Source organism: Chaetodon trifascialis, chromosome 2 (assembly GCF_039877785.1).
Source record: "Chaetodon trifascialis isolate fChaTrf1 chromosome 2, fChaTrf1.hap1, whole genome shotgun sequence".
Classification (NCBI taxonomy): Eukaryota; Metazoa; Chordata; class Actinopteri; order Chaetodontiformes; family Chaetodontidae; genus Chaetodon; species Chaetodon trifascialis.
This window is the reverse complement of record NC_092057.1, coordinates 22553546-22567968: the sequence shown is the minus strand read 5'-3', so window position 1 is coordinate 22567968 and position 14423 is coordinate 22553546. Positions and strand designations below refer to the sequence as shown.

Below are 14423 nucleotides of genomic sequence, written 5' to 3'. Positions count from 1 at the left end.
CGTGTGAGTGTTTACTGAGCGTGCAACACAAAACACATCAGTTATTACTGAACTCAGGTTACACACTCCAACCCAGAACTGTATGTTGTGCAGCTGAACCAGTTTTCTTGTTTACAGTTAAATGCACCTCTAATATATGCTATAAAACGTGCATCCTGGGTGTGTTTTGGCTTGTGTTCAGACAGAAATATTACTCATTCCTCTGTATTACTCACTGTTTGGATGCAACTGCAGCTCTGTCTCCATCTCTTGTGGGAATATACTGAGCACAGCATGTACTTTGAAAGGCCTGTCGGCTGCTGCGTGGCTTTGTTTCCTTTTCACTACTTTTTTCTGTCCTCAGACTACCTCTCGCTGCTTTTGAGACTTCAAAAATGAAGCTTTAGGCACCTATTAATAAAGCCGTTTCTAAATTTGGAACAGGCTGCTCAAACACATTCCAGAATTTGGCCATATGCAACCAGACCCCTGATGTGGAAACACCTGCCACTTAACCTCGAGTCCTTATTTCTGCCTGCCAAGTAACAAGCAGAGGTCTGCTTGAGAGACAAAATGCTTGAAGAGCTGTTTCCCCTGCTCGCTTTCATATCTCTTTATTGATAATATTACATGGAACTTGTCCAGGCAGAGCTTTAGCATACTTAAATGTACTCGAAACAAATTCTTGGTCGGCCTGCCAATAAAAACTCCAGCGCAACTGTGTGCCTATTGTTTTATTTTTAACGTCATCTCGGTGCCAGTGGGTGTCTCCCAAGCCTCCACATCCCTGCCCGCACTGCGCATGCTCCCTACATCCTCACCTCCATCCACACGTCGAGGGACTTGAAAGCTTGAACAAAGATGCTCAGCGTCTCGGGTCGCCGGAGTCTTGTCACCGGGTGAAAGTGGGTTATCTGGGAGGACGCACACAGCGGAAGCGAGCAGATTTAGCGGACAGACTGCATCCCGGTTTCTGCGCGGCCACTCCACCGACATGGAACTGAAGAAATCTATTTCGGACACCGAGCGCGCGCTCAGGAGCTACGGCGCCGTGTCGGAAACGGCATGGACAACAGACAAAGGTGAGCGCCGTGCATCAAAATCTGAAGTCTTACCTCCTGCTGCTCAGAAACACTCAGGTACGGGTTTGCAGAGTGTGTTCCACTCGGTGGAAACAGAGCAGTTAGTGTTGAAATGGTTAATATGTGACTCACAAAGGTTTGGGACGCTGCCTTGCTGTCGAAAGGCCTATTAAGCCCCCTCTATGGGCTACTGAGAGGTTTGTGAATGAATTTTGGGCCAAGGAATATACTACAAATGCAGTCATTTGACTCAGCCTGAGAAGCGTGAATCCTCCGCTCTAATCCAGAGGGATGTGTCCTGCGGATTTCACTTTGAGAGGGATATTTCAGTTCAGGGCAAAATGAGTGAGAGATGATCATTTGATGGACAGTTTTTCACAATGCCATTAAGTGTATTGCTCACGTTTAGTGAATATTTTTGAGGATTGAATTGTACAGACGGTCAGCACAAAAGATAAAGAACAGTTTCTGCACATTCTCAAAAGCTTCGACTGACACAAAACAACAACAGCACAGACTGCAGCCTCAAAAATGACTGTAAAACTGAGCAAACGCCTCTTTAACACCTCCTGAGCTGCAGAGCTATACTAGCAGGTACTTTATTGGTTAACCCACTGATAATTTGGTTTGTAAAGTGTTAGAAAATACTGAAAATATGCCAGTCACTATCCATAACCCAGTGCGACATCTTTAAATTCCTCTTTCTTTTTTTTTAAGATATTCCATTTACAGTGATATAAAACCGAGAAAAGCAGCTATTTCTCACTTTGAACGAGCATTTGGCTTGATGTGTGACAGTTACTGGTAATTCATTCATTTATCAGTTGATTTAGTGATTTATCATCTAGTAGTTTCAGCTCTAAGCAGCTCCACGGACTACAGCCTCAAACGTGACCGTAGAGATGAACAAACACCGTCTGGACATAAGTCAACATTATCATCTGCAGAGCCATTGAATTAGATGTTTCTGTTATTTTGTCCTCTTATCAAAGCCTGAGCGATAAAGGGCGATGGATGACGCATGTGTTGACGGAAGCAACCAAGTGATAACGTCCTTTAAGATGTGTCCTAGTTGGTTCCACTGAGAATAACTCATCATGGGAGAGCTGGGTGTGGAGAAACTTCCAGATTAATTCAGAGAAGAAGAAAAAAAATGCCGTGGATATTTTTAGACACAGATCCAGCCATTGCTCTCTCTCCCTCTCTCTCTCTCTGTCTCTGTCTGGCTGTCTACCACAAACACAAACACATCCAGCTAGAAAACAAGACAGAGGTAAAGCAGAGCGACCCACCCACCCCCCGCCCTAAGTTTATCTCCTCTTATTTCCAAAGCAAAGACAAATACTGCCCGTGTTTACCTTGCATTTTCTATTTTGTGCTCACCTTGTGTATTTTTTGAGGAGGTGTGGTCCGGAGGCAGCAGCGGTCGTGTATGTACGGTGTGACTGCAGGATGTGTCTGCATTGGCTGTCAGACACAGAAGCTGACATTTCCCTGTTGTGGTTTTCCCCATGTGGCCGCTCCAACACACACACACACACACACACACACACACACACACACACACACACACACACACACACACACACACACACACACACACACACACACAGGCTCTCTGGGCTGTTTATTCCTCATTAACCCATAATCTTGAAGTACACTGATGAGCCAGTTAGTTTTAATGCATCTTGGGTAATTCAAGCTGATTAATTACGCGTGTGAGGACCCTGGTTTACATCTGCAGGTGATGAGAGGAGCAGTGCTGCTTGTGTTGGCCTGAAACTTTAGAGTTACCCTCACTAGTCTCTGGTGATCGAGCTGCTTTTAATTAGGGAGTAGCGACACTCTTCAGCCCTTGTGGTGTTTTTAATGCTGAGTATGTGTGCGCGTGTATGTGTGAGCAGCTTGTTCAGATGATGACAGGGAGCTGTTAAGACGTTACTGAGCTGGAGTTTTGCCACCAGTCGGGACTGAATGCGGTGGTGAGTCAGCTCTGTCCTCAGTAAGCATCCATGAAAAGTACCACGAATGCAGACTGCAGCTTATGCTGCTGCGGGAAGACGAAGAGCTGATCCAGTCCTCTAATATTACAAGACACACTGTGGATGAATGTCAGGCATCCCATTTGACAGCTCAGGATTAAAGATGCAAATAGTTTGTTTATTCAGACCTATCAGCTTGTGGACTGGGGATCTTGTTTCAGGGTAGTCGTCTTAGGAAGGGATCAGTTCACAGCTTGCGAGGACAGGAGGAATGTTTACAGACACCGATAACTCTCTTAATATCCATATGGACAGGTGAGTGTCCAGATGGATTGAGAGGATGGGCTTTAACAATGTGAACCTGTCTTTGAAGTCATTTTTAATCAAGAAATTCAAATAATCTCTGGTTCCAGCCTCTCAGATGTAAATATTTGCCGCCTTCTGTGATTATAAACTGAATATATATTGAAACAAGACATTTAAAGACATCACCTTGGACTCTGGGAAACTGTACAGGACATTTTCACCATTTTGAAAACACAATCAGCATATCAGTTAATCTCGGGCATAACTGTCACCGGCGCCCCTAACAGTGTTACAGGATGCTGACAGCAGGTATCTCACTATGGTGCATTTGCTGGCACTGTGACATATTTATATTCTGCATAAAAGTGGAAGATTAACAAGGTTAACAATTCAGGCCTGCAGAGACACCAGGTGGACTTTGACATGTGGGTGGTGGTATATCACAGCACTGTATTACACCATGACATTATTTACTGTCTTTTTTTTTTTTTTAAATTGGCACTCTTGCGATTAAGTATTACATCTCCATAATGGGGGATTTGTGAGAAACAGATGAAAAAAAATATGTCGGAAGCAGAGGCCCCTAGATCTTACACTTCCCATAATGCAACTTGTCTGATAACTGCACATGGCCAGTTTGTGATGCAGGTTTTCTGTTCAAAACCTGAGCGCTCCTTTAATGATTTGCAGTGGCGACAGATGAGAATACTTGGAGAAAGACAGTCTGCTAATACGCAACCCACTTCCTCAGATCCACACTTCAAATGCTGGAATGTATTTGTATCGGCGAATCGAGCTCCACGTAGTTGCTTGCATGTTGAAAGATGCTGGTAATGCTTGTAAGGGTCTGTCTATTTGCAGTGGTCAGTGTATTGATCAGTGCAATACATGTTTGGTCAGTGTTGAGTGGTAGATATGGAGGCTGTGAGCACAGTGGTCCAGTTCAGGGAGGAATGGCTCAATCAGCAAGAGGCCACAGCCGCTCATTGATCTATGTTCGAAGGAATGTTTTCTCTTCTGCATCATCAGACGCCTCAGCAACCTTCTACATGAGCGAAGGAGCCATAAGTGCCAGTATAACATGCTTAAATGCTGTTTTTTCTTCATGTCGCACACATTATTGCGTTGTCAGTGTCTGAGTCATTCGCGCCTGAAGCGCTGCTGCGACTTCGCAATTCAAATCACCTCTCTCAATTACACATGCTGCTTTCTGTCCAAGTATCATGTTCTTGGATGATGCGATGTGACGCGTCCCAGGCGGACGAGGTGAGAAACGTATTTGCCAAGACGCTGAGAGAAAGTTTTCGAGGATAAAGAGACAGATATGAGGAAGGCTTGGGTGCATTTGTCACATGAAACGAATGTATGTGTTAAATTAGATACAGGCTGGAGTCTGTGATTTGGTCATGTGCACTGAGCTTTTTCTCTGTAACCACTGCATTTTCATCCTCAGGTCATTCAGACGTGTCCATGGCAGAGAGCACCATGGCTCCAGAGGAGATCGAGGTGGAGATGGCTCGTATCCAGCGCCTGCGAGAGGTCCTGGTGCGCCGGGAGTCAGAGCTGCGCTTCATGTGAGTGTGTTATTGCAACACCAATTTCCAGTAGAGTGTGACAAAGATTAAATCAGTACAGTTTCGTAACTGTTCCCACTGCTGTCCCTGGGCGGAAAATGAGCTTTTCTGCTTTGCTGTGACACAGTGGACACTCATGGAAAGACACTCAAGTACTGTCTGCTTGTCATATAAGTTGGCTCTTTTAAAGCTGGCTGATACTGGGGGAGGCGGCCCATTTGTCCATTGATTTCCAGGCTGGACATGCCAATAGCAGCTGAATGAGTCACCATGATGAACTCTTTGGCTCCTCATCAGCATTAGCTTCAAGGATTATGGATCCGTGTTTTGGAAGACTTCCTGTATTTATGCCCTGTCTCTAAATTCTCTCCGCCTTTATCAAAGGAATGTTGTGCGCGGCGTGACGGCAGGGATGTCTATCAGCTGATCAGACAAACACTGAGTTTAAATGTGTGGCAGTAACATAACTAATGAAAGGATTATAACGTATTAATTACGAGCATTATTTTGTTAACTATATTAAGATACCTAACTAATTGTTGCCGCTCTAATACAGACTCATAGCACTTGGATGATATAACTGAGATGATTTAAATCTGCCAGCCACCAGAGATGGTGCCATATCATTAATGTTTAATATCCCTTAAATGGCTTTGGTTGTGTTAGAACATTACAGGTTGCAAATCAATGAGCAGGACGATCTCTGCATCAATAAAATGAAATGCCTTGGGGTTTGGGTTTTTTTTTTTCCAGTTATTTCATTCACAGGATTAGCTCAACACATTTCTAGATACTTTAGTACATCACAATATATCGATATTACTAATACTGTGACAGGGGATTTTCTATTTTAGTTTGATATATGTTGAACACCTTGTATATGTGCAGTTTTCTTGTGGGCCTGAAAAGATTTTCTTGCTTTGTCAGCTGTTTTGATATAATGTGAAGCACTGATTAATTGTTGGTTATGTAGTTTTACACACACTGTGCTTTTCAAGAACCACTGTAAATGACAGTATCATGGAGTGTCCAATACTGCACCTTCATACCGCTGATCAGACAGTATCAAATTGTCTCTGGTGACCGGTGTGTTTTGTGGGTCAGTGCACCCCTAACATCTGCAGCATGAGGGCCGAGGTGTCGGGTGAGGCCGGTGCACATCTGAGAGATTTATTCTGTTGATAATGTAAATTCACACGCCCACTAGAAAGGCTTCATTAGGCCGCCACGCTGCTTATTGCTTACATCTCTGTTGTCAGGCTCTGTGTGACTCAAGACGGCTCACACACACACGCACACACACACACGCATACACACACCAGCAGATGGGGTGTCAGAATGCAGAAGCTGCTGGAATCCACCAATAGCACTGAGAGAGTGAGAAAGAAGACAGAGGGAGGGAGAAAAACAGAGGGAGAGGAAGAAGCTGAAGGGAGGGGTCAAGGGGGAGAAAGAGAGGGGAGGGAGGTGTGAAACGGAGCAACGGAGATAAATGCAGGAGGAGGAGGAGGAGGAGGAGGCTATGGATGAGTCATCGGCCTGATCTATCACAGGGAGAAATAATTGTGTGGTAGCTGTCACTGCTCCGCAGAGAGAGCGAGGGAGAGGAGGGGATTTAGGGGAGAAGAGGGGAAAACGTCGAGGCCCCGAGGGCTCGGAGAGCGAGGGCTTGATTCATGCTGCATGTTTTCCCTCCACACATACATCCGATGAGTGACGCGTCAGGACCTGAGGCTGTGGTCTCTTAATAACAAGAATGCGGATCAATCTACTATTCAGCCGACAAAAAATTAATTCATGAACAGTTTAACAGTTGATTAATGATTTCAGTGATTTATCAAGCAGCAATGCCAAATGCAGGCTCCCTTTCAGGTGTGCAGAGGGAGGAGTCGGTGCTTTTCTCTGATTTCATTCAACTGCAAATTGAATATCGTCGGTTTTGGATAAAATGGAAGAATTTGAAGACCTGGCTCTGGGAAGTTGTTCTGGGCATTTAATAGTTTCTGACCTTTCATAAAAGAGATTTAATGGATGAGATTAGAGTTTCTGCTGTTTATCTGCCGCTTAAAGGCTCTTAGCTACAGTGTAAGTGTGTTAGCTTCAAACTGGGACGTTTTGCACATTTTCTCTTTTGGGAAAAAACGTTTATTTGAAAAAAGAGGAAATGTTTGATGGGAATAATTGTATTTAAGATTTATGATGATTCACTGTAGAGTGCATTTTAGTAGACATGCACATGTTGCTTGAATCACCATAAGAACAAGCAATGAGGGGTTACAGCCAAAGAGCGATAGGCCAGTCAGTGAAGGCCTGGGAATGACAGCATTAATAAATAACAAATAAAATCCTCTTTTTGGGCTGCACGGTGGCGCAGCAGGTAGTGCGCGTGCCTCACAGCAAGAAGGTTGCCGGTTCAATCCCCGGGTCAGGCGGGGCCTTTCTGTGTGAAGTTTGCATGTTCTTCCCGTGCATGCGTGGGTTCTCTCCGGGTACTCCGGCTTCCTCCCACAGACCAAAAACATGCTCATTAGGTTAATTGATGACTCTAAATTGTCTGTAGGTGTGAGTGTGAGTATGAATGTTTGTTTGTCCTTGCATGTGGCCCTGCAATCGGCTGGCGACCGGTTCAGGGTGTACCCCGCCTCTCGCCCATTGTAGCTGGGATAGGCTCCAGCCCCCCGCAACCCCGAAAGGGATAGGCGGTATAGATAATGGATGGATCCTCTTTTTTCCCAGCCTTTGTTTCATCTGTGTTATATATAAAAAAGCATAATATTAAAGTTCAAAAATGAATCTGTGTTTTTGGACATTGACAGAAGTTCCCACTTCATCAAGACATAAAAGTGGTACGTGACAGGCGTCGTTAGATCATTTCATAGACGATGCTTTTTCTTTCTGGGCTTCATGAAAAAATATAGCTCGTCTAACATCATTTCAAGTGGAAGTGGAAGCAGCTAATATTATCTGTTGTTCTTTAATCTGATGGAAGCCAGTGCTTTACTGTTTTCCTCCTTTTTTTCTAGGATGGATGACATTCAGCTCTGCAAAGACATCATGAGTTTAAAGCAGGAGCTGAGACAGATTGTCGCAGTACCAGGTACAGTACAAACACACACACACACACATGCGCACGCACACACACACACGTCTGTCTTATGTTAACATCATGAAAACCAGCTCTCAGCATTTCAGAATTGATCAGAAACTGATGTGCACACTCCCTGTTTGAACTCCTGGCACACAGTGCACCTGTTTGCAGCTCTCAGTCTCATAACCTCAGCAGGCGTCATGGTGATTTATAGGAAGTGTCATTACACTAAACTGTGCAGGACTGATCGTAAGTCTCAGGGATGTGGTGGAGTTATGGGCGAGAGGTAGTCATACACACGCAAACACGCATGCATCATCTCTGTGAAGCAATATGAGCTGAGGGGGAAGCTTTCCAGGCAGAGCGTCCAGAGTGAGCATTCATTTTGACTCCCAGGGTGCTTTTGTGGTGTGTTTGCAGAATCAAATATTGGTTTGACTCCACGGTCCGCTGTCGTCTCTATCTGAGATGCAGAATGCGCTGAAGTGTTTCACCAACGTCAGCCGCGTCTCACATAGTAACACATACATGGCAACAGCGCGCAGAAGGTATTTACATCGTGTGTTCGTGTGTGCGGGCAGGAGGGGCTGGTGTCGTGTTCAAGGAGACACGCACACACACACGCACACACACACACACAGAGCAGCAAGACTTATGGATGTTCATCAGCCGCTTAGGGAAATGAACCAGCGGCCTGTCAATCACAGAGGGGTTTTATTTTTACCACTTTGCCACCCTGCAGTGTACAGAGTGAGGGCAAAATAACAGCACTTTGCAGTGTAATGCAATCCAGTAGAGCAGGACTGCAGTAAATACTTCTGCTGTGTGTTTGAATGAATGTATGAATGCTGTCAGAAAGGCAGTGATTGTAGTGGTAGTAGTTGGCGTTGATTTAATTCAGGGCTGTAGTCAGGACTTTAAAAATACTGAGGTCATGACTCCTCGCAGCGCAACCCTGTGACACCTCCTGCCCCCTCATACCAAAAAAAGACGATCCCAGCATAAAGCCAACAGCGGTAACTGTTACAGGATAATGTCAGATGCAAAATGTAGTTTAACAGTAGCCTAAGTAGAAAAGAGTGACTTACTAATCACTTACACAGCAAACCTTAAAGGAACCCTGTGGAGTGTTTGACCTGTATTAGCACTGTGGAGCAGCTTTTATGCGCGGGTCCTCTGCACACACCAGTGATGCAATAAACAGTCCAGGAAGTAGTTTCACCCTATTCCACTTAATGACAGGTGTGCCACCAATGCACCAGCAAAGGCGGGGGAGAAGAAGATTGCTAGCAGGTAAACATGGATGTGAGCAATGCAGGATTGAAGCTTTTAAAAAAATCAGTTTATGAGGGAGAAGAACGCATTCAAGACTTTTGTTACACACACAATGTGTTTTGGTGAGTAACACTGAATGTAAACAATAATGTTGTTTGTTTGCATACCAGACCAAGCACAGCTGTGGAGGCAAAACCTCTGAGAGGGTTGACCTAAGCAAAGGTGCATTCTGTTGCTTATGATTTCAATTCAATTCAGTTTTATTTGTATAGCGCCAAATCACAACAAAAGTTGTCTCAGGACACTTTCCATATAGAGCTGGTACAGGCCGAGCTCCAACAATTCCCTCATGAGCAAGCACTTGGCGACAGCGGCGAGGAAAAACTTCCTTTTAACAGGCAGAAACCTCAGGCAGAACCAGGCTCTGGGTGGGCGGCCATCTGCCTCGACCGGTTGGGTGAGAGAGAGAGAGAGAGAGAGAGAGAGCAAGAGGGAGAGAGACAGACAGACAGACAGACAGACAGACAGACAGACAGTCACAGTAACAGTGACAGTGGATGTAATAACAGTAGTAGCAGTTGCAGTGGATGTCAGGCAGGGCCAAGGCAGGAGACGCAGTTGTAATCCACAATCCAGATTCAGCCACTGTCCATGGGAACCTGCGAGACGACAACATTCAACATTTTATTTGTAAGAGGTGAAGAGGATGTTCTTTTCTTGTTTCAGAAGTTACATAACATTAACATCCACTGACACGCTTGCTTCAGAGCTTTTGTCCACATCCACACACCCCACGTCACACATCCTCAGCCAGAAAATAAAGTCTCCAAAATTTTAATTATTTGTATTTTTCATATCTTATGTATTAATCTTACTGTTCAATTGCATTTTGATGTAATTATGAACTATAAAACCACCAAATTCCCAGAGAGAAAACTCAGAGGATGAGACCTCGCTGTCCTTTATGGCGCCTTCCGCTTTGATTGCAGTGCATTATAGAGTAAAGCCTCCCGGTGCATTTGGGATTACTGGTCACACAAAAACTGGCCCTCGTTGACATTCCCATGAGCCACTGGGGCCTCATGTGTGCAGTTGTTGGGGGTTCAGGCAGCCCCTTTACTTCACTCTATCACAATGAGCCACGTGACAAGCAGACCCTGCTGCCTCTCCAGCTCCAGCCATGCACCCCTCAGATCGCTCCACCCTCGGGGGGATACGCACTGTATCTGCAGCGCTCTGCTTTATTTCCAGATGGGCGAAAGAGCTGATGTTTGCACTCATTTTTCAAACCCCCGGTTCCTCACCTAGCCTAGATACCAGCAGTGTCAGACAACTTACCTCTGCAGCTGTCTGCGCATGTGTGTGTGTGTGTGTGTTACACTTTGTTTGGTCTATTTCTGAGTGTCTATGTCTGTGCTTTGGAGTGTGAAGGTTACGAACGTGATGCGAAGCAAAGAGGATGTCGTGTTCATGGGTCTCTGACTGTGAATGCAAATTCTTTGCCAAATAAAACATGAAACAGAGCTCTCCAGCATTTGCATAATTAAGTCAGGGCCTTATTTGTTATAAATTATGCATGAGGGGAGAATTAAGGGTCTGTTTGTGATGTGAGTCAGTGTTTAAGAGCCAGCTGACTTTGCTGTAAGGTCAGTTTGTTATGGTCACTTGTAAGTAGCTAAATGTACGGAGCCTGCGTGCAGCAGCTTTATGTGAGGAGGAAGAATATTAAGGTTTCACTTCAGTCTGCTTGTCCCTCCAGCCATCCATTTATTTACATGTTTACGACACTTTCATGTTTCTTCTTCCTTTCCCCCAGAGAAAGAAAAAACCAAGAAGCACAGGCAGCGGGAAGAGGAGCTGATCCTGAAGATCCATAAGCTGGTGCAGAAGAGAGATTTCCTGGTCGATGATGCAGAGGTGGAGAGATTAAGGTAGAGCGCTCCCACTTGCAGGCACAGTTAATATCTGGGAGGCTGTCTGCGGGAGCTGGCTGGCTGTTTGTTTACACGGTGTTGGGTAGAACTGTTGATTTCTTCCTTTGATAGACAGGTTGGTGGAGAAGCAGTGGGAAGGAGACTCATTAGAGTTAGTGTGTGGAGTAAATGTGAGCATGACTGAAGGCAGGGGGCAGGGTCACTCATCATCACAGCACCGCTCGCTCGCTGGCTCAGTGTGTGTGTGTGTGTGTGTGTGTGAGGCTGATGGATGAACGTGGCTCTGCATTGTCATTTTCTACTTCCCCTGCGCCCACAGATAACCCACAGTGTGACACAGACGTCGCTTTGTGATACAAAGTGATATCAAATCACAGGCTGGTTTTACAACACTGGATGAGCTTTTTGCGAGGTCCAACTCCAAAGGTTAATTTTGAAACAGAGCTAGCAGATATGCTCTTTTTACGGGGTGTTTCCGTCCGTTTAGGCAGATTTATTCAGTCACAGCAGAAAAGTGTGTAACAGTGTGTGTGGTGTCAACATCAAGGCCATGCTAGCCACAGTGGCTCATGTGGCTACAAAAAGATTTTCAACCCATTTCCCAATTTGAAAACCCACCCACACACAAGCTAGAAATTAACCAACCAAACCAAACCAAAATAATGCATTTACATCTTTTACATCTGGAGCCAGGAGCAAGGAGGTTTTTTAACCTCTGGCAACCATCATTTGTTTGATTACAAACACAGGATTTGTCTTGTAGAGGAACAGATGCTTAGCTCCGTGATCAGAGTACCAGTGAACAATATAACAATGTATTTCCCAGCAGACATTGTGCCTGGTCACAGCAGGAAAAGCACAGGTGTAGCTAATGACACCAACGATGGCTGTTTTAATCAAGCGTCCCTGTGACATTGAACCAGCATGAGCAACACCAGGACCCTGAAAGCAACACAGCTAAACAGAATTCAGACATCACTGGTTTTCTTATTTGCACCTGTGTTATTCTTGCTTTGAAAAGGGCTGATTAAGAGGCTCAAACTGCAGTGAGGCTACATGTGACTGTGTGACTGTGTGTGAAACTCAGGGAGCGAGAGGAGGACAAGGAGATGGCGGAGTTCCTCAGACTGAAGCTGATGCCTCTGGAGAAGAAGCTGAAAGTTACACAAAGTGAGTGAGCAGGTGTGAAACAGTCAGGAGTGCTGCTCACTTTCACTTCCACGGTGTGATCATCTCTCTCTCTCCTCTCTCTTCACAAAGATCCTCCAAAGCCCAAGAGACAAATCCCGGAGCCGCCCCCCAACAAACCGTCCATCACCAAGTCAGGAGTGGCCATCATTAAGGATTGCTGCGGAGCCACCCAGTGTGCCGTCATGTAACTGACACCGACATCTTCGTGAGCTCGTTCCCGTGTCAGAAACAACATACCATACTCACGTCACATGACATGCCATACATCACTTCCTGTGACTCAAAGACCCTCAGTTAGCTGTGATTCCCCCCAAAACTGTTCAGGTTCAAAATTGAGTTCCAGCCACAAGGTTTCAGCCCAGAGTTTGAGAACTGATCTCTAATCAGTACTCGAGGGGATCCTGACAATAAGAAGCATCTGTGAGTGAAGGTATTTGTCCACAGTGTATGTAAAGGGAAGTGTAAATAAAGCCTAAATGAGAGTCAGATTTGGTCTTTCCATTGTGTAACATTCCTTTAAGATGACAATATAGTCTATGTTCATGCGGGTTGATAAACAGTGCTAACATTCACAGAAGAACAAGCACAATGCCCTCAAAGTGAAGTTTCACTGCTGAGGTTCTCTGTCTGACAGGAAAAAGAAATCATGTGTTTTCATCCCGTCATGTTTGACAACGGGTATTTATCCTTCCATTTCAGCCCTTTAACACCAACCAACGAACCTCTTTCCCCTTCAGGACACCCCCAACTATGCGTTTTTATCACGGTTCCCACGTGGGACAAACACACAAGATTCAGACAAACAATATGGCTGCCGATCAGGTGACTGGTATAAAGGAGGGTTAGGGTTAGAGAGGGGTGGCAGCCAGCGGATGCTTTTGCACTGGAGCTGAACCGTATTTTTGACTCCATCCTTTGGTCAGTTTAGCAGTTTAATTCTCTGACTGTGTCACAGTTAACGAAAGTGACAAAGCCTCCACAGAAATACTTGATGAAAACGGCCTTCAGTGATCACCCGACAACAACTCCACTGCACCGCTGCTATGAAGCTGGGTCATGTTAAGGCTGAATGCCAATAAAGAGCATTCGGCTGCTTTAAAAGAAATCTGGCAACCAGCAAATCTAAATACATGACGGACATATATAATTCACAGTGCTGTGCAAGAGGAAAAAGACACAGTGTTGTGTTTGAGTTCATCTTCTCAGGTCGTGAACAAGACAGACTCCAGGGAAAGTTTTTGGATACAATGTGCATCATATACTTAGAGTAAACCCACTGATATTACAGAGACCTGCTATACGATTTGTTGGCTAAAAAATGCTGAAGCCTCCTAATTTAGTGTGACAGAAAATATATGTGAAAATCCAATCAGACAAAATTATGAATATGTGTCCAAAATTGCATTTCACTCTATAGAGGCTAATGCTAACTATCACGCAAACCTCATATGACCCACTTTTGCAGCTTCCACTAGCGATTTAGTGACCGTTCATTACTTAAGTTAAGCCCTGCATTTTTCAATAGTTTTAAATGGTCCACTATGTTTGCTCATCCACCCAGCCACCACATTACTGACATCATCTCAGCCAACAGCTACTGGGAATTACTGACTGTGGTAGTCTGACGTCATTCATAGATATTATGGATATTGCTGACAAACAACTTGCATCCTCTGAATTTAGTCTTGCGTTTTTATGATAAACACCAGGAAATGAATGCAATCCTCTTGTAAATGCCTCCAATAGACGGTGTATGTTTGAGTGTATTTAGGACATTAGTGACTCCTGTCAAGCAAAGTGTTGCCCTTTGTCACTTTACCTTCCTTCTGATAACTTAGCGTTCTGTAGTAGTAGTGAATTTATGAAGGTCCTAATGTTGAATATTGAACAAATATGCAGAAAATAAGTTGAAACTACCTGTACATATATGTTTAAATAAAGAGCATCTTTCAGGATTTTACTGAGTAATTTGATTCTTTCAAAGACGACCAGAAAATCATGGAGACGAGGCA

The 14423-nt window shown here is 44.7% G+C and overlaps 1 protein-coding gene across 1 annotated transcript; it reads left to right on the top strand.

Moving 5' to 3' along the window:
- Nucleotides 1–745: 745 nt before the first annotated feature.
- Nucleotides 746–14366, top strand: bmerb1 (bMERB domain containing 1). Its single transcript, XM_070982461.1, has 6 exons — nucleotides 746–1061; nucleotides 4803–4923; nucleotides 7947–8020; nucleotides 11103–11217; nucleotides 12308–12390; nucleotides 12481–14366. Exons 1-6 carry the CDS (start codon nucleotides 974–976, stop codon nucleotides 12597–12599), a joined length of 600 nt encoding a protein of 199 aa, XP_070838562.1. The 5' UTR covers nucleotides 746–973; the 3' UTR covers nucleotides 12600–14366.
- The last annotated feature ends 57 nt before the right edge of the window (nucleotides 14367–14423 follow it).

Bases quoted from the DNA above. Each gene is read 5' to 3' on its own strand.
- bmerb1 (XM_070982461.1), top strand. From the start codon at position 974: ATGGAACTGAAGAAATCTATTTCGGACACCGAGCGCGCGCTCAGGAGC. The intron at 4,924-7,946 runs GTGAGTGTGTTA...CTTTTTTTCTAG, and splicing joins GAGTCAGAGCTGCGCTTCAT to GATGGATGACATTCAGCTCT. The intron at 12,391-12,480 runs GTGAGTGAGCAG...CTCTTCACAAAG, and splicing joins GAAGCTGAAAGTTACACAAA to ATCCTCCAAAGCCCAAGAGA.